A 26,961-nucleotide genomic window follows, 5' to 3' on the forward strand; every position below is an offset into this window, starting at 1 on the left:
ATCGAAAATTGTTCCCTTTTTCTGGTGTTTGTATATTGAGTATAAAATTTAAAAAAAAAATAAAAGAAAAAATTACTTGTAGTGCTACTACTATATTGTTATGAAAAAAATAGATGGTTTTGATTGAAATATATGAGGGTACAAAACGATTTGATACACTTTTCACTACTTTTGTTCTCTGAAGACAATTCCTCCGTCATTAAAACGTTATTTTGAGTTATTATTTTATAGTTAGCATTCTTTTGTGATCCAAAATGACTAGAGTACCTAAATCTTACTAGATTATAAGGGGCGTTGTTTAATTATGCGACCCCAGTCGGGCGAAATGGTAACGAGGTAAGTATACTGTGTGTCATGGCATAGCGTAAATATTTATGATAAGCTAAATAAATAGTATTATAAAAAAACGGAACAGGGTGATATTTTACATAGCGAAAAATCTTTTAATGAGGATATAAGCAGGCGGTTTGATAGTAGAATTATATTTCACCATCTGTTCAAATTCACGTTAAAAACTATCATGCATATACAAGTACACTTCCGTATTGTTGTTGAGATCCATAACTCCCTCTACATCTCTATTTGATGATATCTTCCTTTTCTCATTAGTGCTTACGTTTCTAACGTTCCTATTTCGGCTCCTTGAAGTTGGTCTCCGTTATTCTTTTGGTAGTTATCGTTTCCACAACGTATCTCATTACAGATTTGATAGAGTTGTTCAATTTTCAAACACGCTTTTATTAGCTTTCTAAAAACAGCTTTAATAGTTCCCCTTTATAAGGATGGCGAGAAAAATAACACTAGTAACTATCGTCTTATTCTATTATCACCAATCTTATTGAATATAATTGAAAGACTATTTAGAACCATCTATTTATTGCCTTTTCTTTTCTAAAAAGCTCAACACTAATGCCGCTATGTTTTCTATTCCTAATGAATTATTATCTACCTCACTTAATGATAACTTTTATACTGCTTCATTTTTTTATGATTTCGCCAAAGTCTTCGATTGTGTTGATCATGAAATTTTTATTAAAAAACTAGAATATCATGGCATCCGATGTCTTCCTATAAAATGGTTTGTAACTTATCTTGAATGTAGAAAACAACAGGTAAGAGCTAATGTCAACGTATCAAGTAATTTAACAGTTGGCAGTGGTGTATCTCAGGGTTCAGTTTAAGGTGCAATTCTTTTTTAATATTCATCAATGATCCCACAAACTTACGAGTTCATGGTAAATTCACTTTATTTGCTGATGACCCCAGTATAACCTGTAGTGGTCCTAATATACAAACTTTACATCCTTCCATGGGCAAATATCTCTTTACTATCAAGTCCTGGTCTGACGTGAACGGACTCTGTTTAAACACTGAGAAAATTTAAGTTTTATCCCACAAGGAGTATTACAACCTATACAGTAATTTGGTACGATCCTGAAATTCAATCCACTTTCTTGGTCTACACATAGACGGTGCCCCTACTGTAGATACTGTAGATACTTTTGCGAAAAAAAAATTAAAAGTGGCTTATATATATAATTTTTGTTAGTTCTTCACTTGTTTTTATTCCCCCAAAAATCTTCCTCAATGTCTTCCTTCCCAATATAACCAGTTTTGTTTCTTTAGCATTTGTTGTTTCACTTCAACGTCTTTTTCGTTTTGGATCCTTGATTGTATCCGTAAAAACCGCAAAAACAAAAACAACCTAGATCAACTCTTCGAAGGTTATATTTTTCCTATTGGTATATATTAAAATTTTTTTTCCAATAACTCTTGTTTTTTTTTTCTAAGTTTGAGTGAGTCAGGTCTAATATTTTTGATATTTGGACAAATAACACTTACAGCTTCCAAAATCTATGAAAATCTTGACCTATACAGAAAATGGTGCCGAATTTCGCTATCTAAAAATTTCGAAAACTTAATTTTTTCAATCGGCAACCCTCATTTTTCTCTTTAACATTGGATTCTACGCTTTAAATTAAGGGCACTTCGTTAGCAAATTCATATATCTCAAATTAACGTCTTTTTCTAGAAACTTTTAAGAAACTGAAATCTTTATGGTTTTTAATTCTCGGTTGTCTGGAGCGACCAAAAAAAAGCTAACATATCAAAAAAGAAAGAAACAATGAAAACAGCTTAACGTTTAAGCGTTGCAAAAGTATTCATCATGTCCCGTTTAGAGTTTATTAATGAAGATTATTTCAATTTGCTGGTAATATACGTGGAATGTGAAAGGGTTATTAAACAAGACCGCGATACTTTTCTTTGCGATATCCGGATAGACCACGACCCATCCCTGTTACACTTACGCGGCTCATTCATAATTGTAAAACCCACAGTCAGTTTGTTGCACCATGCAGCGAATTGAAACCTGTCGTAGAAAATGAAATTACAGTCTTGGGATACTTCAGAGCGTATCATGAAATTTCATTAACCGATGCGGAAAGAGATTTGGAAATATCAGAGATAAGTATTCACAGAATTCTTAAAAAACACAAGTTCCTTTCGTATTCAATCTTGTTGGCACAAAATGTAAAGCCAGGAGACGGTCAAAGAAGAATTGATTTTTGTGCATAGGATATTTAATGACCGAACCTACGTCGGAAAATTTTGAATGAGTATATTGTAAAAGTTCACAACTAAGAGTTATGCAGAGCGTTTTCTTCTTACTAAAATATCATGCAGGTTGGGCATTTGTTCTTGCTTCTTTAGGGCAAATTTCACAAGTTTTATTTATTCTCTTGACAATAAAAATCTTACACTATAATCACCATGAACTTATGAGGCAAGCGGCATCTAGTAAATATTTACCTTCACTCAAACTACGCTGCTCATCATAATTACATATAGAAATCCGTGTTCATTATTAGTATCACATATGTTGTAATAGATGGCACTAGTACCTAGTTATATAAACAAAAATATGTTTCTTATAAGTTGAGATAGGGTAGTAATTATTTAGTAGAAAAATAATTGAAAACATCTTTTTTTAAATCGCAAACTTTATACTCCTATTGATAGGATAACAAGTACTCATGTTACTTATATCTGTACTCGAGAGCTACAGGAAGTCACATATAATGAACTCCACAGAGAACTCAAAACAAATGTGTAGCAATGCAATGCAATAGTATCATTAACATTGGACTTACGATATTGTGGCTCGAAATGCAAATCTAATATTTGGACCACGAGGTATAGATTCGTACGTAATATTGAAAGAACGGCATCAATTTAGGGGACAAATATTTCGGGCTGCTTTTCAAGAAGTATATATTGGGACCCATAGAATTAAATAGAAGTTTAACGAAATTTTATAATACCTCAAACGTTTTCAACTCACTAATATCGAGAAATTTAAGAAATAATTTGCTTAAGTGAAAAACATCTGATGTTAGTAAATCCGTAACATGCCATTCGACTTGTTACGTTTTTCTTCCAATATTTTGAAAATTTCTTTGTTCACGTATTCAAGAGACTCAACGAATATGAAAAAATAGGGGATAGAAAGCAGTGACAAAAAAATCAGAGATTTTAACGAGAAGCTGTTTTTTTCCTATTTCCTGTCAATGTCAATTGATAGACATTTAGAATATTATATGGATATTTTTTTCATACTTGATCAGTCTCTTCAATACGTGAACAAGGAATATTCAAAATGTGGATAGAGGTTTCGTCCTGTATGCAACAAAATTTGCACGTCGCATTAACTATTAAGTTTAGCATCTTCAGGTGTCCATTGAGGCGACAGTGCCCCGATAGGACTCCTGTTAGTATTAGTAGGTTGTTGTTTCTGTTGTTTTTGGACACTCTTTACCTGTTTCAGACCCCTTAGATTATCTTAGTAATTGGTTTTACTCCAATCTACCCTCTTTCCAATGCTTTTCCTATTGTTCAATAGCTGATACCGCAGATCGGTTCAAGTCCTATGAAGGATTTGTCTGCCCCTACTTTAGCAAATCCGTCAGCTATTTCGTTTCCCTCTACTCCATTGCAGGGTAAATTAATTTTTCTTGCACGTTTAACTTATCCAGGCATTCCCAAACTAGTTTTGAAATGACTTTAAGGAAAATAAAGTTTATAATTTCCGGCTATGCAACGACTACTCCACTATGTACTTCGAAATAAAACTTAAATTATGTTAATTTAGATGCAATATCTTATTATCAATATTTTGTTAACGACAAAAAATTCTGACTCAGGCGCGCTTAATCATCTTTTAGTTATAAATAATTTATAACATACCATCGACACTAACGTAAATTTAAATATCGATACATATTGATTATAAATATTCGAAATATTTAGTATAGGCCGATATTTCCTCAATTCATTAAAGAACACTTGGGAAATAACGACAATAAATGTAATGTTGGAAATTATATACCACCAATATTAATATTAGAAAATTATCGTGAAAGGAGCCTAAACGTTCTTTCCTTCACAGACCAAAATGAAGATTTTCTATTCAGATGTTAAAAAATGTCTATATTCTAAATTTTAAACCGCTTAGAATAGGTTACGTTAGGTTATATTTTTGGACATAAAATTTTAACCAATAATTTTAATTATATCGCCATCCATGGTAGTTATCACAACATGAGAGGTGCTGATATGATTAATCAATTTTACTTAAGATCCACGTATGAAAAACGTTCAATATTTAGATATAGATAATCCTGGGAAGTATAAATAGTTTTGAGAAGTATTTACTACCACATTTCTTGGAAGGTCTTCGGGACGCAATTTATATACAACGTTTACTTACCCGGATTAAAATTTGACCGCGTGATGCAACTCGTGTGCAACCGTAGATACATATTACGGAGACCTATCAATAAAATAACCAGAATAGCATTGCCATGGACAGAACTTTTCTAGCACGCATTTTTTCCACAAGACGTTAGGTAGCACAACTTATTACCGGTTCTGTGTCGTCTATGGTATCGCCGTGAATTATTGTGTTGGTCCACAGTAGCTATTTTGTCTTTGTTCTGTTTTTTATGATGTTCAGTTTAAATGACGTCCATTTGTGATTTTTAATGTTGAAAACAGCTTACAAAGTTGACGCTATGGGAAAATCTCAATTCTTTCAAATTTTCAAGTGAATTTTCACTTTATGTTTGTTCTGAGTATCCACAATAAAGTTAATGATCTGAAAATAGTTTCATTTCATTAATTGATTATAGATAACAGAAAGCAATAATGTACCTACATACCTTTCCATACATAAGTCACTATTTTCAAGCGCCTAAGTCTTGTGTTGACAAAATCATCACAAGCAGTCGGAAAACTATTCTTGAAGATGTATCGACAGATTCTCAAGTACCTACGATCGCCTGGGTCCCACATCAAATGGTCTCGTAATGTGTAGGTATATTGTAGTACAAGTCGAGCAAGTGATTATATTCTTGATTTAATGAACGTTCAAATTCTCTAAATATGCGTGTGGACAGCTAAATTACATTTTCAACACAAAAGTAATTGAATCTGAAACACATAATTAGACAATAGTACGGAATATTTATCATAGAGTTACCATAGTCACTAGAAACTGTACATGAAATATCAATGGGAGAAATAATCACTTGGACCATCAAGGTTTTGAAGGCGAGTCATCCTGCATCAAGGACTGATATTCAAGGGTCACATATACTAAGTAGTGGATAATAACGTTTGATAGAACTCATCAGAGATGATCTTAGCTGGTCCTGAATACCCACCTCCACCTCATTAGGGTCATCCTCATCATGCTGGATGCGTCCCCAACACGGAGATTAAAGATTGTTTAGGGAATTGTTTTTCCGCCGCTCTGTACCTATATCTATGAAATATTTTGTACATGACTCTGCATTCCATTGTTCCATACCTTCAAAATAGTTGGACTCCACCCAAAGGTGGTAGTAGATACTCTGCTCACTCATTGGTTGCCGAATCTGCAGTTATCGTCCTCTGCCATACCTATCGTCGTAATTTAGTATTTGGCAGTGTCCTGTAAGAAGACATTTCTGGACATCTCGAGAATTTCTTAGCTGATATGATTATGAAGTTTTTGAATTGATTTAAGTTTGGAGTGTTCTCCCAGTAAGACTCCATCTGATTCTTCAGCTATCCGTTCGTTGTTGATGAATATAAAGAGTCGTTGCCTTTTTTTGGCAAGGGTATCTGCTTCTTCATTGATTGGTGTACCATGGTGGCTTTTAGAGTTTGTTTACAATACTCCATTGTGGAGATGCGATACCAAAGGTCATATTAAGAAACTGTATGCCGAGCTGAACATCAGCAACAAAGCTGAAAGTGGATGCTCATTGATATATCAGACACCAGCGGATTTACTTAGAGCTGGAACAAAGGTATAAATTATGGAGAATACCTCCAAAAGAAAAATCCAAGAGTGAAAGATTCTAAAGCCGAGAAAACGTCCGAACCACGACTAGCGGACAAAAGAAAAAAAACAGTAAGAGGGGGCCACCTATCAGAGGGTGTGCAAATCTGAGACAACACTAGCAAATAAATTCACTATCTCACGTCATTTTTTGTTATAATAAGTCGTCTAAGAATTTCCCTTTTCTGGTAATTCTGAAAAAAACAAGCCCAACTAGATCGTCAACAACGATCGAATAAGACAACCCAGAAGATGAAAAGACTATTTTTAAGCTATCTATTAGGAAATAATACAAACATAAGTGAACTTTAACGCAGTTTGTGGGTTTATGAAAAAACTAATGGAAAAAATGTTCGTAAAATATTTCCCTGGGCTATCTTATCACATAAATTATATCAGAATATTTATGTATATATATATGGATAGATATTAAAGTACAAACATTTAAATTACAGTCAAAATGTTCCTGCTAAGGCCCTTTTTTATATTTGCAGTTATAACGTAAGTTATTTGAAATATCCCAGTGTAACAACAACTTCATCAACTCTGTTTATATTTTTGTATATATTGTATAAATTCACACTTGATACTCAAATTATTGATATATTTCGTTGTTCTTTTTAATTAGACAAATTCGTTTTTTCAGAAAATATTGATTTCTAAGCGTGAATTTGATTTTTTCGTTTCCCGATATTATCATTCTTCGGCTGTTTGTTTTAAAAAACTTATAAAATAGCTTTGACTCTTGCAATTATATACTTGTTAAACTGTTGGAATCTGTATTTGTCTGGTCTCCCTATTTGTTCTTGCTTTTACCTTGCTATGACTAGAATTAGTATCATTCGGGTATTTTTCTTTATGTATTTACTTCAAAAAATGTGTTCGTACTTTTTAATGTCTTTCTCATTATCTATTGGCACAATGTCATACGTTTTTAGTCTTCTCATTTCTCTTTTTACTGCTCTAACTAGACCATAAATTTACCCCGTAATTATCCTCTCGAATATGCTCATTTTTTAGAGTCTACTATTTCGGCACTATAATAGGTCATATCGTTACTGTATTCCCAAAAATTTGTTTATTAAATTTCAATTAAAATTATTAAGAAATCAGATTAAATTAAAAAAGTACATCAAAAAAATTCTCAAATTTCTGGTACATATATTTAAAGTTGCCAAGACGCTGTAGGAGGGTCGCCAGAAAAGTTTTTGACCTAACAAAGAAGCAATACATATTTTCCATAATAATTTTCATTTTTCAACATAGTCTTCGTAGTGTATAAACTTAGTTCAGCGATGCTCTAACGATTTTAACCCTTCCAAATAATATTTGCCATCGTGTCAAGCAATGATGCATACTCTCCCTGTATTGTCACCTTTTTGAAGACAGTCGGCGCACAGAAACTTCTTTATTTGCCTTTTTCGGTGTAGGTTCACTTCTTGAAAACTACTGTCTTGACTGTTATTTCGTTTCAGGAGTGAAGTGGTTGATCAAAGTTTCATTTGTAGTTATGAGTCTATGCAAAAACTTCGATAATGAAGTCTATATAAAGGATAGTCAGAAACTTTTTAGAAAACCTTCGTTTATTCTGTAAATATTTGCAGATATCACAGAATCCTGATGCCTAAAGATGGCAATGGATTCTTATCACTAAAAGAGCAATTGCCCAAATTCAGCGAGGAAAAGATTAAAGGGAATATTTGTTGGTCCACAAATAAGGGAACTAATGAAGGATACAAACTTTAAAGGGAAGTTGAATGTTCTGGAAAAAGTCGCCTGGAAATGTTTAGTGAATATTGTCTAAAATTTCGTAAGAAATCATAAAGTGGAAAATTACAAAGACTTAAACAATGAGTTTATAATTTGATACAAAGCTTTGGGATGTAATATGTGTTTAAAAATACTTATCCTGCACTCTTATCTAGATTTCTTCTCCGAGAATTTGGGTGCTGTGAGTGACGAAATAGGCGAAAGATTTCAGATCAGAATATAAAAGCGCCATAAAGGGAAAAAAGTCCAGGAATACTTGGAGATTACTTTTGGAGAATTAGAAGGGATCTACCAGATCTACCAGCTAAACATTCCCGAAAATCATAGCTATTTCTTTTATACTAAGGAATATTTTGTGTTAGTGATTTTTATAAAATATATGTCACGAAGAAATGTGTTTTTCTGTTGATATATTATAGTTTGTTGTCCATAGTACATTCAAAATTTGGTATAAGTTTTCGTGTGACATAAGAAAGTTTAAATTTTGTGTATTTTAATTTCAACTTTACACATTATACGTTATTATACATTTTTTCAGCTAAATATTATGAAGTTTTAGTCTTTTCTATATATTTATGAACCTGTATCTTCACGATATACATTAACTTTGTGATCAACATCGTTCAATGGCTTATATAAATACAAAAAATCTTTATAAAAGTTGGAAAATCAAGTTAATTCATTTAAAATTTCTATTATTGTGTTCGATGTTATTGATTATATCATTTTTTATTGATATATGTGATATCATCAAAAAAGAAAAAGTATGCGAATAGCTGGAAAAAAAGTGAAAATGTGAATAGAAAGTTCTGTCCAAATAGACAAACATACCAATGACTACTAAATTTAATAACTGGTATAAAGATTTAAATAAGATCGACCAATTATCCGGTTTGCATTTATACTCTATATATTTCAGAACTGTGACAGTAACAAAATCAGAAAATAAGTTAATTCCAAAGAGTTTTCCGTTTGGGGCATCAACATCCGCTTATCAAATAGAAGGAGCGTGGATTGAGGATGGAAAAGGTGAAAGTATATGGGACTACTATTTTCACAATGGAAAAGGTAGTTCTTCTCTTACAAACGGCGATATTGCTTGCGACTCTTATCATAAATATAAAGAAGATATTCATTTAGCTGCGAATCTTGGACTTACGATGTTCAGATTTTCCATTTCGTGGCCAAGGTTAGTCATCGTTATAATTTTTTCTTCTTTTTTTGTTTTTCTTAATGATTTACCTTGATTATTGAAATATTCAATAAACTTATCTAAAATAAAGATAAATCATTAAGAAAGTTATGGTTATATCGATCAATCGGCCATTGCGTATAGTTTCTTATTTAATCTTAATCCTAATTTAATTTAATGACATACACTTTTTTTCTATATTTTCCGTGGAAAGTCATTTCCATTGAGTTCATACAAATTATTTGATTTTGACTCAATGTCTATGTCTCACAGCTGTAGAGCATGATAGACCTCACTACTTTTCTCGCAATTTCCATAAAATTACTCTTCCATTGCTTTAAATAATTTACCAACTTCGTATTAGTGCACCTAGATATTTACTTATATCTTTTCACTTGTTCAGTTTGTTTCAGTTTGTGCTATCATCATCTTTCTCATTTTTTTATTTCCATACTTAATATTTCTAGATTTCCGATTCCGCTATTAATTAATACCAATTCATCCGTTGATATTCGTTGATTCCAATCTCCAAGTCTCTATATTGAATATTTTTATCTCATTGCTTTTTTATTGTTTCATCTATTACTATTAAGAAAAGTAGTTTACTTAGTATGCATCATTATTTAACATCTATCATTGTGGTAAATTCCCTCGATTCTATGTTTTTCGCTCGTATTACATTCTTATTTTTTTGTACATTGCTTCAATCATTGCTATTGTCTTCAGGTCTATATTCTGGTTTTCACGTTATCTGCATACCCATATCTTCTCCCCTAATTTGGTCAAAGGCTTTCTCCAAATGAATTTATTTATCTTCATTTATTAATCTCTCATCACTCGATTGTCTAATTGTAAATATTAAGTTGTTTCCGTTTTTTCCACTTCTATAGCTACACTTTGAGTCCTCTAAAGTGACTTCAATGTTATTTCTTATTTTTCTCCATTCTTCGGATTTCTTCGGAGTTTCTACAACTTCTTTTGTCGCAACTTTTATATATAGGTAGTATAATTCCTTCTTCTTCTTCTACTTCTTGGAGATCTGTCAATCTGTTAATTCTGAAGCTGCCTCCGCATCTTTTCCTGAGAGGTGGATTGCCAACTATCTTTCCACCTTTTAGATGGTCTCCCGGGAGGCCTTGAGCCGGACGGGTTGTTTTCTAGGACTATTCTCGGAAGTCTGTATAAGTATAATTCCTAAGTTCCAAGATTCTGGTATTTTTTCCTGTTGCATTATCTTGTTAAGTAATTCTGTTAGTTTATTCATTCCTTTTTCTTCCATATATTTCGTCAATACAGCAGCTTTTCCTAACACTATTGTTGTAATTACTTTTACTACTTCTTTCGTTTTTGAAAACCTTATTACTGCTTATTTCTATCGTCTCATCCTCAATTTCCTCATTTTTATTTTCCTGAAAATATTCCGTCCTTTCTAGTACTTTATCTTTTTCCGTAATTATATTTAGTTCGTTGTCTTTTATATCCATCATATTTCACTCATTTTTCATTCATAATTGTTTTTATTTTATATTTATTTATTTTTATATATCTATTTTATTTTTATTTATTGTATCGTGTATTGTACATAGTTTTTGGTATACATGTTGAGTACATGGAAATTTTAACAAATTTAAATTAGTATGTGAGAAATGATTATTTGTTCGTACAGTGAATATTGTTTAATTACCATAAATTTTACGTAAAAATTTTCCATTCCGGTGATTATCACTGTGGTATAATTTTAGGTATACTTTAATAAACTGAACTATACATATACATATATATTTGAAAAATATGCTTACACCCATATTTGTTACACATTTGAATGAATGAATTATTAAATGTTCCATTAAACATTTATATCATGTCTATAATAATATCGTATTATCGTTCATGAGATAAAACTGTATTATTTCTGTACATGAAGCTATGGACAACTTTATTATTTCCATGAATCATACTCCTCACAATACTCAAACTAATCAATGAACAAATCTGAACATACTGTCTGTTATCGTAAAATATAGTTGGACCTAATTAACTAGCCTCCAAATGCTTCTCTGATATATTCAAACATATGAGAATCACAAGGTAATAAATCTGGATTTTAAGGTAAATGATACAAGTGTTTTCCAGTATATTTCCACCAGCCTCTACCGCTGTATGGAGCGTGGAGTAACATCTCGCAGAGAGAAAAATCTTGTCATTTGCGTAGATTAACTTGATCTAAGAGACAATCATAAAAAACCCCTCTAATTCTAAAAAAAAACTGTTGATACATTCCTCGCGGAAAGCAAATAGTGGGCATTGCTCAAGTATGTTTCGGTATGAATTTAATAATCGTAAAATCCGTGTGGGAAGAAAAAATCCGTACCTACGATTTTTTTTAATTTAATTATTTACACTTTAATCTATGAAACAATGTGCTATAACACTATAATTAAATACTCGGGTTGCTTTCCTAATTTTCGTTTTTAAATGTTGCTATAAAAGTGAATATTGCATTTGTGGGAGTTTGCTCAAGATTCTCTTTTTAAATTCTTCATGTGTAATTGCTTCCCAAACTTCAGAATATACGTTTCGGTTCCAATTTCGTCAAAATGTTCAATTGCCCTCAGTTGAAGCACAATAGGATTATTCCTAGACTTCTCATTAAACGGAATATTCATCTCTGCAAAAGCTCCCACAACGTCCTTTGCATAATGAGCAGTTGCCATAACTGGTCAAAACACAAAATTTCTTTCAGAATACTTTTTTTTTGTATGAGCTGCATTAATCTAGATCCAACACATTCTTCTTCATATATTTCGGCGGTTACAGAATTTCCAAGAGGGCAGAGGTGTGCTATAACGACCACCAGAAGATATCACCAACCATACCGACAATTTCGAGTGGAACTTTCTCTTCTTTTGAAATACACTTCTAAATTTACATCCTCGCCTTCGTGATAATAATAAGTCTTATTATTCGCCATTTGACTCCTGTCAAAAATAAAATGTGACAAATGTAACAAACATGGAACATATATTTCTGATCGATTTTGCATTTTTGCAAACTGACTCCCAGTTTCCGTGAGCCGCTTTAACTAAAGCATTTCTTTTTGGATTTTTTTTGCTTTTATGCCTGATCCTGATTTTCTTTCATTCTGTTTCCTGCTTCAACTCCTCGAATGATATCTTAAATTTTTTCTTTGGCTATTCTCATTCTTACAAAGTGATTATCAGTCATTGATCTCTTCAGATCTTGATTTTCTTCATAACAAACAATTATTTTATATCATTCGTTTTATTTTATATTTTTCATACTTGAAACTAAACTTCTAACAGAGACGTAATTTTTATACTTGAGACATTTGATAACCAATTTACGAGAAATAATTAATAACATCCTTAATCAAACTTTACTTTTCAAGCTGTCTAAAAATGTACCGATTTTTTGTCCCCATGTGCGTTTCGTTGATGGTTAATGGTGATGAGGTGATGTTTAGATATTCAAAGTGTGATAACTAGATATTGCGCAATAGAAGTGAATTATTTAAATAATGAGAGCTACATTTCTACAGTTCTGTATTATTGAACATATTTCAATCAAATTTCTTTATAGAATTTTACCAAATGGCAATCCTAAAGAAATCAATCAGAAAGGTATTGATCATTATCGGAGCGTTATAGAAGAAATGCTGAAATACAACTTAACTCCAGTTGCAACTCTGTACCACTGGGATTTACCACAACATCTTTTCGAAAAGGGTTATCATTGGACTAACCCGGAAGTAGTTCCTTATTTTGTTGACTATGCTCGAATTGTTATTAAAAGTTTACCAAAAGTTGGAATTTGGATTACATTAAATGAACCCAGACTTTTATGTCGCTTAGGATATGGCGTTGGGGTTAACGCGCCCAGTATAAGCAGAGATGGAATAGATGATTACTTATGTGCATATACAACAATTAAAGCACACGCTGCTGTTTATCACATGTACAAGGCAGAGTTTCCAAATTATACAGGTAAGTGAAAATGTTCGGTTCAGTCACTAAAATGATCTTTTATTGCCTCATCCGTAGGATTTTTATCGCCATATTTGAAACCTCAATGGGAATGGGCGATATCTACGATTGAGATAAGTTCATCTATATCTTTATTCACCTTTTAGAGGCTAAGATATATTTAATAGCATTCATTTAAAAAATATTGACGATATGTTATTTCATAATCAGCAGAGGACAATCCACAAATTAACCGATTATAAATAGATATTTATTTGAACTAATACTTAATGGAAATTGCGATTTTTATTAAAGCACGAATGAAAATTACTCTAAGAATTTGAGAAACTGCTATAATCTGGTATTTTTGTCACAACTAAATAGACTAAGACGACAGTAGCTTACAAAGCTTTTGTCGGTTTTTGTTGATTATAGAAAGGTCGGCTAAGTTAGGCAACGCTTTCGAAAAATTGGTATAAATCCGGTAACGCTCATAAGTCTGGCAACGCTGTCAAAACGCTGTGTGGTCATATAGACGCGTTTTCAAAATTAATAACCATTCACGTTCACGCTTCAAGAAACTTACTTATGTAGTATCTGCGTGAGAACGCGATTTACGAAACTATGTTTATCAAATTTCAACAACAATTTCCGAACTCGCCGCTACCAAATCGTTTAACAATGTGGGAAACGTACCAGAAATTCTTAACAATGGACTCTGTTGCCGACGCGTCGCGTTCCGGACGACCGATATGTGTAATAACTAACGAATATATGGAAACAGTGGCTCTGGTGTTAATTGAGCAACTGAACCAATCGGCAGTGCGGTTATATTCCATCGTTTTTTACGAAGAATTCTGAAACGCATGCCATCCACGTCTCCTCCACACACTTTACAAAGATGATTTCGATCACAGACTTGAATTTTGGGAGTGTTATCTCAGATGCAGTCAGGGTGATCAGCAGTTCCATCATTTCATTTTGTGGTCGGATAGAGCAACCTTCAAGCTGAATGGTATAACTGCATGTACTGGAATGACTACCCAACACCCGCGAACAACCGTTATTTAATGCAAGATGCAGTTTTGTCGCACAGTGAGTTATGTGTACAGGAGTATCTTGACGTTCATTTTGGAGAATGGATAGGCAGACGAAGATTCGTTGAGTAGCCCGCACCTCCATGTGAACATGTGATTTCTTTCTGTGGGACCTTCTCAACGACCGCTTTTCTGCAAGAGGACCACGCAACTCCCGACCTCCTAACTGCTATTAAAGAAGAATTTGAAACTCTTCGCGGATACCTTGACATGCTTCGTCGGACCTGCCCCCCGTTGTGAAACGTTGCCGTAAACCCTTCGATTAATTCTTATCGAAAATTTCGAGTTATTTCTAGATAATTTTCCTCAATTAAACAAGGGTTCTTATAACTAATGAGTCTTCCTCCTTTCTTCTTTTTGATAAATATGCCGAACTCTTCTGATATTTTGTATTCATTTGCTCAATGCCAAAATAAAATATTGATATATAGGAGCAACTCATTTCAGCCGCTAGTTTCTAAAAACATTGGTACTCCATTTCGAAAGAAAAACGCATATAATATCATTCAAATAGTTTATTTCAATTTTTAGAAAGGATCCAACTAATTTTTATTGATTAATTTTCAGCAAAAATGTCAATATCCCCAGAATGTGAATGGATAGCACCATATAGCAACTCGATAGAAGATAGAGAAGCAGCAAATAGGCAGATGCAGTTTCAGGTAATGATAATTTGTGTACGTCGATATATAAGTAAATGAAAAATAGTTTGAACAATTGAAAAACTCTAAAAGCAAACTGAACTAAAAATTAGAAAATAATGAAGTTACCGTTAAGATCCAAAAAAGTGCTTTATACAAATTTGGCTTCGCTAACTTTTACTACAGTGCTCTTGCCAATGTTTGTCCAATACTGTTATTTGGTAAGCTTGAGATCCTGTTGCAGCTCGATATCCGTACTACCATGTGCGGAAACATCCACAGCGATGCTTTCTAAAACATCTTCCTCTACTGATGGGAAAGCCAGTTTTCTCATGTACATGATATCAAAACAGAAAGCTGAAATATTAAAAGGGTTACAAGAAAAGACAAAATAAAAAGTGGAATAATGAGAGAAGGACTTGGAACTGAGTTGATAGAAAGTTCAGAGTGGTTTCGTCATTCAACAAGATGATTGATAATAGACGGGAAAAAATATGGCAATCGAAATAAAAACAAAATAAAAGGAAGACCAAAGAAAAACTGAAAGTATGAGATATCGGAGAAGCTGAAGAGTAATGAGACATGGAAGGAAACACCAAGTTAATTACAAAGCAAGGACTAATGGGTGAAATTCATATAACAAAATATTGAACATCGATACTGTATTTAATCCTCTCCAATAATAGATTTATATGATTCTACAGGACTGTAAGATTCTTGATAATCAAGTTGTCCTTCACATCAATTACCATTTATTTAGATTGAATTTAGTATTTATCAATTGTTTAGGTTATGTTCAGTATTTGAGACCTTTCAAGTTGAAGTATCCAAATCTTGGATCTCTGTTACTGTGTGCACCAATGTTAACATATTTTCTTTGATGCTCTGTCTCATTTGTTTTTTTTATGTATCTGGTGGAGTACTAGCTATTTCATCAATTTTACAATAATTATTTCATATTCAAATGAAATACGAAAATTTAATGGTCAATTCCAGTTCATGTTATTGGTGTTATTCTTTTTGAAAATTCACCTATTTGTTTTGACTGGTTGTAAAGATTTATAATTATAAAATCCATTGTATAATGAATAGTATTCCTATATCAATATGTCGCGAACATCTCAAGAATTTCTGGGAGTCCGCCACATGTATCCGTAAATCTCCCCAGTTTCATTCTAAATATTTTCTATCGGAGTCAAATCAATTTTGGCAGCAGATCCAACAAATTGTGTGATTTGTACCTTGTCAAATAAAATAGTAACCACCCAAGTAGTGTGAGACATTATCATGCAAAAAGAATGTTAACTCAGCATCCTATTTTGAATGAAGTATAACGAGCTTCAAAAGATATACTTTCATATCTCTCTCTGAAAGTGTGAGACAAGCACGAATCATCGAAAAATAATATGCGATTATAATCCTCTATTGTCCAAGGCAAGCGTTCTCGAGCAAAATTCCAACTTGTAGTCCGATTTTACTGGAAAGTGGCTCGGCTCACTGGCCGAGATGTCAATCGAATTGGATGAAGTCTGCTTTCACTATCAACATTTCTCACTTTTTGGTCATGTTTTCGAATAGAAAACGTCGTGCTAATAATGAGAAAGTGGTCATCTCTTGCATTCCTTCCTGATCCTGAACCAACTTTTCGGGTATTTAGACCATTTTCTACGTAACGCTGTAATACTCGTTGAACACCATAGAAATGTGATGCAATAACAGCATTTATGTTATTTCGGGCTTAAAATTTAATATCACAGTAAGAATACTATACTGTACTAAAAAAAAACAAATTATAGTAGACAGTAGATAACCATAGGAACCAATATCATGATAAAGGAATTTGGGCGAGGAACCCTTTTCCTGATATTCCTATCCAAACAACAAAAAATAGTTTCTATAATCGAAATAATTGTATTAAGCTAATTAACTATATTCACAGAAATTGAGAGAACAACTGAGAAAAATTGGAAATAATTTTATACTCGGTAGTGTGGATAATAAAGCTGTAGAAAAAATTCGATATGCATTTATCTATAGAATAATTTTTATTTTTTGAAAATTGTTTTGATTCTAGATCTCTTTTAATAGAAAATTTAGCTTTTTGAAACTGATTTTCTATAAAAAGACATTTTAAATCAAGACGATTTATCAAGAAAACATGTAAAAAGTCTTGGAACCCCAAAAATTTAGAAATGTTTTTATTACAGTGCGGTATGTACTATCAACCTATATTTAAAGGCGATTGGCCTGAAGTAGTGAAACAAAGAATACAACTCAGGAGCAAAATGGAAAATCTGTCCAAATCCAGACTTCCACAGTTTACGCAAGAAGAAATCGAATATATTAATGGGACCTACGATTTTCTGGGAGTTAATCATTATTATACATCAATTGTCAAAGATACTATAGAAGCTGCAGAAAGTGTTATTAGTTACAATGCGGACGTCAGGACTGAAGTTACTCTTGATGCCGTAAGTATTCCTCTTCTTCTAGTCACTTGCCGTTCACTTCTGGACGAATAAATTTTTATGTTCATCTATTTTGAGCCTCTTGATCCTAAGTAATTATTGAAACGAAACGAACTGACTGATTCACTATATTATTACCAAAAATTAGAATTGTACAAAGTATAAAATTGTCATATGTTTACTCTACAAACTGGAAAACGAATCTGGCTTCTCAACCGTTTTCAACGCAAATTATAAACTCTGCTTGTCTCTAAGCTAGAGCGCGGAGAGCAGGGGGCTGTATTCTGCTTCGCCACGCTTACAGCGTTGCCAGATCTGGCTGAAATGAGAATTGAATAAAAGTCATGGAATTTTAGGGAAATACAAACACTATTGTCATTTCGAGGATTCTCTTCGTTTGATTGAAACAATTGTAGTTCTTCAAGACTTTTCAATTTGTATGCCATCCACCGATATTGTTGACTTCTAATTTTACTTTTAGGTTCATTATAGATCCTGTTCTCGAGCCTTGTTGTCCTAGATTCAATTTTACTGAAGACGTTCTAATATTTCACGAATATAAAGCACAAGAAAGAGTTATATTCTGTACTTTATTTGATAAGGGCTGATAGCGTTTGAATATAACCTATGATGCTCAATTTTTCTCTGCTGGTAATGAAAGGGGATTAAATATAATAACCGCCAAAAATACTTCGGTACTCTAAATACTTTTACCAAAAAATATACTTAACACCCAAAAAAAAGTTTAAAATAACAATAATCCTAGCTGCTTTAGTCACCAAATCAATGATCACCAAATCTTAGCAAGCAAATTAATGCGCTATTTCTGCCTAGATGAACCTCATTCATTGCCACAAAATGTTGGCACATTATCAAATGAAGTATAGTAATGTTATATTAAGCTGACAAGCCCCTCCCGCGGCACCTCATTGCAAGCGCCTCGCTCGCGCTCCCGCTCGCGCGGACATTCAGTCAGTTACGTGCGAGCACTTGCGTTTATTAGGAATGTTTTGTTTCTTCTCCGTAATGGCGAATGAAAAATTTAGCGGTACCGAGTTCTTGTGTTCCGCTGGTGAGTTCTTCAACGGAATTAGATGAAGACGGTGATAAAATTACGGAGGTTTTCGAAAGAAAATTTACGACTATGAGGAGCGCAGGACAGTTCATCAAAAATGATGAGAACTTGTCAATAGAAAAAATTCATATGACCGAAGAAGGACTAAAACATTACTATCGTTGTAACAAAAGGAAGATTCGGACTGAAATTCAATGTTCTGCTGAGAGTTATCTTTTATTTGACGTGTTGATATATTATTATTCCGTACTGAACCATAACACGATTATGAACATTGTGATTGTCAGTCAACTAGAGGAATAAATTAGGCAAAAGAAAAACTATTCGAATTGCGTTTGAAACCTGAATCTATTATAAAGAACTAAAGTAAAATTAATGGATTAGTTCAGCTGATCAATTTACATTTAAACAAAAGTTTTTGTTGTGGCTAATGAAATTTCGAAATATGATTTTGATCACAACTTCCGGTTCATGTTAACAACGAAGTATTTAAGAAGCAGTTTTCACCTGTACTGGCAGCATGCGAAAAAGAAGATGCAAACAAAAGTTGAGCAAGTGTGAAAAAAAAGTCGCAAAGAGAAGTAATGTTGATGCTTTACAGTGTTTTTCAGCTCAGGACATATTTGATCGAGCCAGCGAGACATTTTTGGTCAAATGGAGAGTCGAAAATGATTTTAATACCTCTCTGGTATTTGGACGCATCGCTGGGGACTCGTGCTTCAAACAATGCTCAACAATAAAACAATAAAAGATGGTGGCACGCCTCGTCACCGTCATCCTTCATAGTAATTGCTTCTGAAATACTCAAGGACTGGTCTAATAAATACATAATTAATACTGAAAGACGGTTTACTCAAATGCCGGCAGTGTCTATAAAGACGTGGACAGAAAGATATTAATGGGCAAAACTGTCGAAACAGGTGCCATTAAAGATTAACACTGAGCTAATTTGCTCATAATGAATTCCAGCTGTGTCAGATTTTGAGTGTAAAAATTATGAAACGCCATAGGAGACCTTTGGCGAATGGAAAAAACATTTTAGCGAGTGAGAATTAATGATGCCCCGAGAAAAAGCAAATTGGTTATACGGCACATGCAATTGCCACAAGTTTCTCAAAGATTATATCCAATCATCTCGTTGGATTGGCAATTCGGCTTAAGCATGTCCAACCATCTTTACAGGCAAGAGCTATTCCGATTGGCATGAAACGCATAAGAGAACGACCAGCCAAAATTATGAAAGAATTAATTGTGCAGTAGATTATTACAGAATACTGATTCTCCTGAAGAATTTTAAAATGATTATTACTAGTTTCACAAGGACCAATGATTTGTTCCGATTATAATTTCACATGAAAATGCGGTTTTAATTTTGGTGATCATTTACTATTTTTGGCTATGACATTTTACTATATCTGGTGGTAAGTTGAACTTAATGAAAATTGGTGTAGCTTCTTTATCAAACTATTAGCAATAATATTGGTGAGCAATTTAGACAGGATATTTAATAAATTGGACAGATAGTTTAGGCAAGTCGAGTCTGATGTCCAAGCGGTGAATTCAAATTTGCATATGAATACGTAATTCATCTTTAACGCAAAAATTAGTTAGATGATGTCATGTCATCATTAGTATCGATTACTCAAATCATTCTAAAACAATTCTACCAAAGTTTACGATAATAATTATTTAACATTGAACAGTGAATGAAGATCAAATTCATACTATTATTATAAATAGTTTTTTCTATCATTTTCATTTTCTCATTAGAAATCAGTTACACCGCCTTTTCGTGGAATTATTAATCTTCTTTGTTTCTTATGGCGTCATATATTAGTAAAATCCTTAAGATTGATTTAGAAGTTCCTCAACATTCTGTTTTGTATAGAAATCAAGTTAACTCTAGGCAATATTATGAAATATATTCTCTTGAATCGCGTATTGGGAAGACAGCGAGAAAATATGCGGAATTTCGTGTCAATGAGTTGAATAGAAGTGAAAATTTGATTAGAGAATTTCATCCAAACAGACCAACCAGCAGGGTGGGCTGAATGAAGTGTGGTAAGTGTAGGGATGAAATTATATTTGACATCCACGACCGTCTTTTATTTCAATTACTATTTAGCTCTTGTCGATCAATCAAAATATATTTAATCGTTAACTAACTTGAAATTGTGCAATATTTATCGAATAATAGGGGGGGTTCTAAAGGAATCTACAATCTTTGCATTGTCCGTCGATTTTATGAATGATTTGCTCACAACTTCTCCAAAATTCCGTATACAATCTAATTTGATAATGGATTAAAAAAAATGGGTGCTTAAAATTGCTATTTAGTTATTCTGTTCATTTCAGGCGATTCCGCAAGGGATTTACAATGTTTTAAAATGGTTCGAAGAACAATATGGTCCAAACGATGTTATAATGACTGAAATAGGATTTGGATTACTTGACTCTGACAACAATATAAACGATACTGTGCGATCCGACTATTATGCAGTAAGTTAGAAATTATATTGAGAAAAGCAAAAAATTGAAAAACCACGAGTTTCTATATTTCATTATAATCGAGCACCTAATTATATTTTCTCACGACCTGGAAGTACGATGATTGTCTGAAAAGTTAACGTCATCAGTCTAAAGATGAGATAGCATGATATATATATATATATATATATATATATATATATATATATATATATATATATATATATATATATATATATATATATATATATATATATATATATATCTCATACGTTGGGAGATACTAAATTTCACCCATTTTGAACTTCGTTTCAGGCAAAATGGGAGGAATTTGATTTTTAACATTTGATTACTTCAATCTTGAATCGTATTCTGCTGTGTAGGGGTTGTTTTCGAACTCAACCTGAATATAGCTAAGCTTGGAGCACTAACCCGCTTTCAGGACCCCAACCTGAAATGAGAATCCCTTACTCGCGGATTAATGATCCCCTTAATCTGTGGGAAAGGTAAGGAAAGGAAAAAACCGTCATCGGTGATACAAATCCCAAGGCTGTGTTGTGGAAAAACCGCAGCAAGATAGAGACGAGTGAAGACTATTGAAGTTCTAATGACAGGGTACATGAAAGCCAGTTATCGTAGATATAACACACGCAAGACAGTGCTGGTTCACTTGAATAGAGAGAAAGAAATTACAATTCGCGTGCAGTGGATCGGTGAAGCTATTATCAACTCTCGAATCTAGTGAAAGACCCTTGTTTTAAAGCCAGTGATGTCAGAAAGATTTTCCTTTGCCAGACAGCCTCCATGAGCTGGGATTTTGGCGATCAAGAGAAATGCAAAATGAATATCCAGACTTCCAAATCCTAATAATATTATCATTCGATCAGCAATTAATTTGGTCGAGATGGTCAATGTCCTCAAAAGAGTAGCGCCCACACGTCACTGCTCTTTGAGTCATTGGCTGAACAAGTCTGATTTTGTCGTTTAAGTTGTCTTAGAAGAGTTCATTACTTGTCGTTTTGTTGGAGCGAAGGAAAACTTATATATTTGAGACTAAATATGTTCATCATTTATATACTAGAGTAAGGATGAAGTACGATAAGTTCTTTCATTACAGGTATTTGGCAATTATGATGAATATGACTAGATTTGTTATGAAAGACATAAATAGCCATTACAATAAGCTTTATCAGCTAATCATACAAGAGATCTTTCTTGTCGAAGAAGGTTGGAAAGGGTTTACTCGAGGCAGCGAAAACACACACACATTAAGACGTCCAGACAACCAAGAAGACAAGAGTGTATAACCAACAGGCTAACTCTTAACAAAAAGATAAAACCTCCAAAATGTTCCATAGAACTCAGTGGAAAGAAGGAGTCTAAGTGCGAAACTGCGACGCGATCGAGGATGAGAACCTGCTAAAATGACAGGGGATAGCGGAATGTCCTTCTTGGCATCCATTCGCGGATTAATCAAGGGATGAATGCTTAGAGGAACGGGCTTTCTAACGCACGCTTGTCTGTGTATCAGCTAATTCAATTCAACTGCGTTGCAAAACTCCACTCTCCCTAGTAATGCAGTCGATAGCAGTGTCATTGGTTTTATGGCAATAGCGAGTATTTTAGATATTTTCAATCCACTAATTTACTAGCTTAGGTGAATAAGGCTGAATGAACAATAGTATTAAAATTTTCACGTTCCGTAGGATTTCCTGTGCAAAATCTTCGACGCTATCGATAACGGTGTTTCAGTTGATGCAATTATATTTTGGAGTTTATTGGATAGTATCGAATGGTCTTCAAGTGATAAGTGAGTAATACTTCATTATTTCTTTATATATAATTGTAAATTCTGTTATAATAAAGTAGTGCAAAAAATATTTTTGAAAATAATTCGAAGCACGTCACATAAGAACAAATAAAAAAGAATCAATTGAAAACAAAATAAACTTAATTTTTAATTGAAAAGAAGTACCCTATGCTTTTGGCTTGGCTGACGAGCCGATCAGAGGGATACCATGCAAAATAGGAGATTTTGACGAAAGAGAATGTAAAAAGACATACAAAAGATGCTGAAGACTAAATATTTCTATTTGCACGACTTAATTTACGATATGTTTATTATTTATTATTAAATACCTATATCTGTTCCTTAGGTCGCAATGATAATAGGTATTGCGGAAGCCTGAACGAGAAGGAAACATATTTGATGAAGGCACCTTTTCTAAAATTACAATTTCAGAAAGCAAAACACACGTTATTTGTGAATTTGTAGTCACTGCTATAAATCTTGTTCAGTACCTGCTACTCCCAGGTTGTTAATGTTAACGTTAAAGGATTTGCAGGATATTGTTTCAACCACTCGTTAGTCTCTCGCCTAATTGTCTAAGGAGTTGAGAGTTCATTAGAAAATAAGAGAAAAATTTCAGAAAACAATCTTGGCCAAGCTCCTGGCATACATGTAGATATCACAGGTTCAAACTAGCTTTAGACAAGAAGTTCTTAAGAATTTTCACCCAGAAAATGGACTTTAAATAACTGTCTATTTAGTAATGTTGTTTTCAATGTTTATAAATCTTAAAATACTATTGAATTAAAGTAATGAGTTAATTTCAAGCTCAAATAATAAAATAATCGTTAGTTTTTACAATATTTAATAAATAATTCTTTGAAACTTAAACAGTTACGTAAAGTTTTTACATAACTACCTTTCATACCTGATATATGAAGGTTAAGAAAAATTAGACGTTTCCCAATGTCAGGAATGACTTAAAGTTTCACATTTGATAGCGGATTTACTTAGATAAGTTCATTTATCAACAAAGAAAAAGAAATAAAAATAAAAGGATTTAAATTTGACATTTCCATGGAAAACAGATCGCGACGTTCGAAAACACTGATAAACACAAAACATCGCGTTCTGGGAAGAATCTGTAATCAATTGATAGGTGATCCAAGATCATAGTTTCCGAAAACCATCTTATATATTAAAAAAATTGATGATTTCCATTCCGAGTCCGTTCAGGCGTTCTACCCAACCGATTTGCTTAATTTTTTTTTTCAATGAAAGGTATTGATGCACAGATCAGCCATCAATCATCGGATTTCATCTAATTTTCACCATTCTCAAGTTATACTCAAATGCGATTTCCCCCTGTACATTACTTATGGAAGTTTTTCGCATACACACGTTCTATCCTCAATATCTCAGGTTCTATTCAAGATAGAGACTTCGTTTTGGTTTAAGAACACTCGCGAAAACATCTTCTTTCTTTTGAGATTTTGAACACTTAAATCGGTTGAGTTGGAGAGGAGCTAGGCGCGGACATTCAATGTGGAGTTATGGATTTTTGTAGGTTTTTACAGAGTTCGTTCTTTTCTATTATAATGATTTCTGATACTTATTTAATGGATTCGATGCGAGCGAAGCCGCGTGTAAAAGCTAGTACTGTTTATTTTGAATAACTGTGTAAAATTAAACAGGGAAAGAAGAAAAACATGGATAGGTATGCTGAGTTAAGGCAATAATATCCTGTTAACAGAATCTAATAAGAAAGTGAACAATAATAAAAACTTGAATCATTATAAATATATTTCCGGATTATATTCTATTATTAGTCTGTTTTTCCCAACTGTCTGAACTCATTTTTCACAGCATTGCAATAGAATAAGTTTCAGGGCTGACAATTTGTTTTATTTTATATTTATTAATTAATTAATGTTTCATTTTTATAAAATAAAATAATGAAAACTACTTTCTAGTACGTAGGAGCGACTAGTTAGGAAATAACTTATTTATCGTTATTTTTTTTCTGTTTTGGTATTTGAATAACATAAATAATTATTTTAGAATTCGTTATGGATTATTCTACGTTAATTTCGATGATCCTGCTCGAGTTCGAATACCTAAAGAATCCTCCAAATTTATTCGTGAGTTAATGGAAAAAAGAGAACTACAATGTGGAAAAGCAAGAAGAGATTGGCTTGATGTACCGATAGCATCATCTACTCATCATAAAATAAAACATTGATCACAACTTCTACGTTGTCCATTATTTATAAAGAATATATTTACAAGTAAAAATTGTATTATTTATTGATTAAAATGAACCATAAATTTATTGATATAAAATCAAATTCAAACCTAACTCATTGTTCGCAAATTGTGATACATATACAGATAAGTAATATTTTGAGAACATGAACCAAATACTTCCTTTCTCAAAACCAACTACGAGTTATACGAGAGCGATTTGACGAAAGAATGCAAATGTTGACAAGATTTTTGCTGCAGTGATCTGTTTACATGAATGCTATAGATATATCAGTGCTAACTCTCTTACAAGTTGAGCCATAAATTTTTACATGTTTGAAGTAGCCATCAAAAAAAGAAAACATGTTGTTTTCAAACCAATGTTTATATAAAACAAAGAACATGAAAAGGAAAATTGTTTCTTGAAAATCATACCGTCCAAGCGGGTGCCATTTCGCCTCTTGCATTCCTGAAACCTGGTCTTTATTCATTTATGAATTTTTTCCCTCAATTGAAATATTTTTCGAGATATATTCACGTAGACTCGTAAAGGAATCAGTTAGAGACAGGCTTGGGTTGCGGGGAAGCCATAAAATATCTCCTCTGCCCGAGATAAATAGTTTCATAACAAATCTTATCACGCTCTTTATCAAAATTATCTTTATTTTTTTTTCAATTCTTGCACTGTCTCTATCTCAAAAGGATGCAGTTTTTAGTCAAACTTCGGAGTTGTTCGGGGTATGACGTAACCATGAACCGTGTTGCATAGAATCGTTTACTTGCTATAGGGCCTCTTCGCTTCTAGTGTTCCGTGGCCACTCTATTTGTTTTTATTAGTAGTCGTGTCGGTTGCTTCGACATTTTTAACCCATGATTTAATTGAATGTTTCACTTGGATACTGATTAATATTGTCTCAAAGGATCGTATGAAAATTTTCAACACAGAACGCGCATTGTTCTCCCGTAGAGCGGTCCATTGTTACTAAATTTCCCGCGCGGTTCTTACATTAGACCGGGTACGAAAATGAATAACTCGCCCTTAAGAAAACTGCTTCTTTTCTAGGGTAATTATGGAGAAAAATGTAATTCGAATGTTATTTGACATTAAGAACCAAGAAAGAACTACGTGAATATTATCTTGAAAATGCTCCGTTTCCTAGAATGATTTGTGAGTCAGTTTCTGTTAAAGAAAAGAGTTTTATCCCATCTCGAAAATGTACCCATTCTTCCGCTACTGTAGCTAAAAACCCAGCTGAACTGCGTTAAGAGTTATTGCCTCATTCACCATAATCACAACATTCACATACCTCCGATTATTTTCTTTTCACAAATATGAAAAAATGGTCCATGAAATCGATTCGGGACAAATTAAGGAGTATTGGTAGAGACAAATGCGTGTTTTGCTGAACTTTCAAAAGATTATTTTTTTTTGGAAATTCATGTGCAAAGGTTGTAGTGTCCCGAATAATGAGAAGTAAATAGAGTGTTTTATGCAAATTGGACAAATTAACAAAGGTTTAGGAAGCAGTACAGAAGTGTACCTATCTAATAAGACCTAGGGCTGTAACTCTAATATATTAATATGAATGTATAACATAATGGTGAGACCAGAACTTGTAGTTATGAGAGCGTATTTAGCTGGTGCACTTAATATTACTGGAGATCTCACACCTCTTCGTTTGGTTATGTACGAATCAGTCTAGGCTATTCTCTAGGAAAGGCAACAAGAGTATTAAAAATTATGAAACGCGGAAAAAAGTAACTGATGGAAAAATTATGATTCTGAATGCAAAACATCACCTATATTTCCAAAAAATCAAAAAACATACT

At 33.1% G+C, this 26,961-nt stretch overlaps 2 protein-coding genes across 2 annotated transcripts; both read left to right on the plus strand.

Moving 5' to 3' along the window:
* The first annotated feature begins 325 nt into the window (after positions 1 to 325).
* Positions 326 to 13,529, plus strand: LOC130893035 (myrosinase 1-like). The gene is made up of 4 exons (XM_057798801.1): positions 326 to 336; positions 9,075 to 9,344; positions 12,948 to 13,351; positions 13,498 to 13,529. The coding sequence occupies exons 1-4, from the start codon at positions 326 to 328 to the stop codon at positions 13,527 to 13,529; spliced, it is 717 nt and encodes a 238-aa protein (XP_057654784.1).
* A 3,824-nt stretch (positions 13,530 to 17,353) lies between these two features.
* LOC130893036 (uncharacterized) lies at positions 17,354 to 25,129 on the plus strand. The gene is made up of 4 exons (XM_057798802.1): positions 17,354 to 17,539; positions 20,967 to 21,110; positions 22,805 to 22,908; positions 24,949 to 25,129. Exons 1-4 carry the CDS (start codon positions 17,354 to 17,356, stop codon positions 25,127 to 25,129), a joined length of 615 nt encoding a protein of 204 aa, XP_057654785.1.
* Positions 25,130 to 26,961: the final 1,832 nt, after the last annotated feature.

This window comes from Diorhabda carinulata, chromosome 4 (genome assembly GCF_026250575.1).
Source record: "Diorhabda carinulata isolate Delta chromosome 4, icDioCari1.1, whole genome shotgun sequence".
NCBI classification, from domain to species: domain Eukaryota; kingdom Metazoa; phylum Arthropoda; class Insecta; order Coleoptera; family Chrysomelidae; genus Diorhabda; species Diorhabda carinulata.

What these genes read in the sequence shown, in the direction of transcription:
- LOC130893035 (XM_057798801.1), top strand. An exon ending in TTTTCCATTTCGTGGCCAAG is followed by an intron (nt 9,345 to 12,947) that starts GTTAGTCATCGT and finishes ATTTCTTTATAG; the next exon opens with AATTTTACCAAATGGCAATC. An exon ending in AGAGTTTCCAAATTATACAG is followed by an intron (nt 13,352 to 13,497) that starts GTAAGTGAAAAT and finishes TTCACCTTTTAG; the next exon opens with AGGCTAAGATATATTTAATA.
- LOC130893036 (XM_057798802.1), top strand. Translation starts at nt 17,354, where the DNA reads ATGGAAAATCTGTCCAAATCCAGACTTCCACAGTTTACGCAAGAAGAA. An exon ending in CTGAAGTTACTCTTGATGCC is followed by an intron (nt 17,540 to 20,966) that starts GTAAGTATTCCT and finishes TGTTCATTTCAG; the next exon opens with GCGATTCCGCAAGGGATTTA. An exon ending in TGCGATCCGACTATTATGCA is followed by an intron (nt 21,111 to 22,804) that starts GTAAGTTAGAAA and finishes CACGTTCCGTAG; the next exon opens with GATTTCCTGTGCAAAATCTT.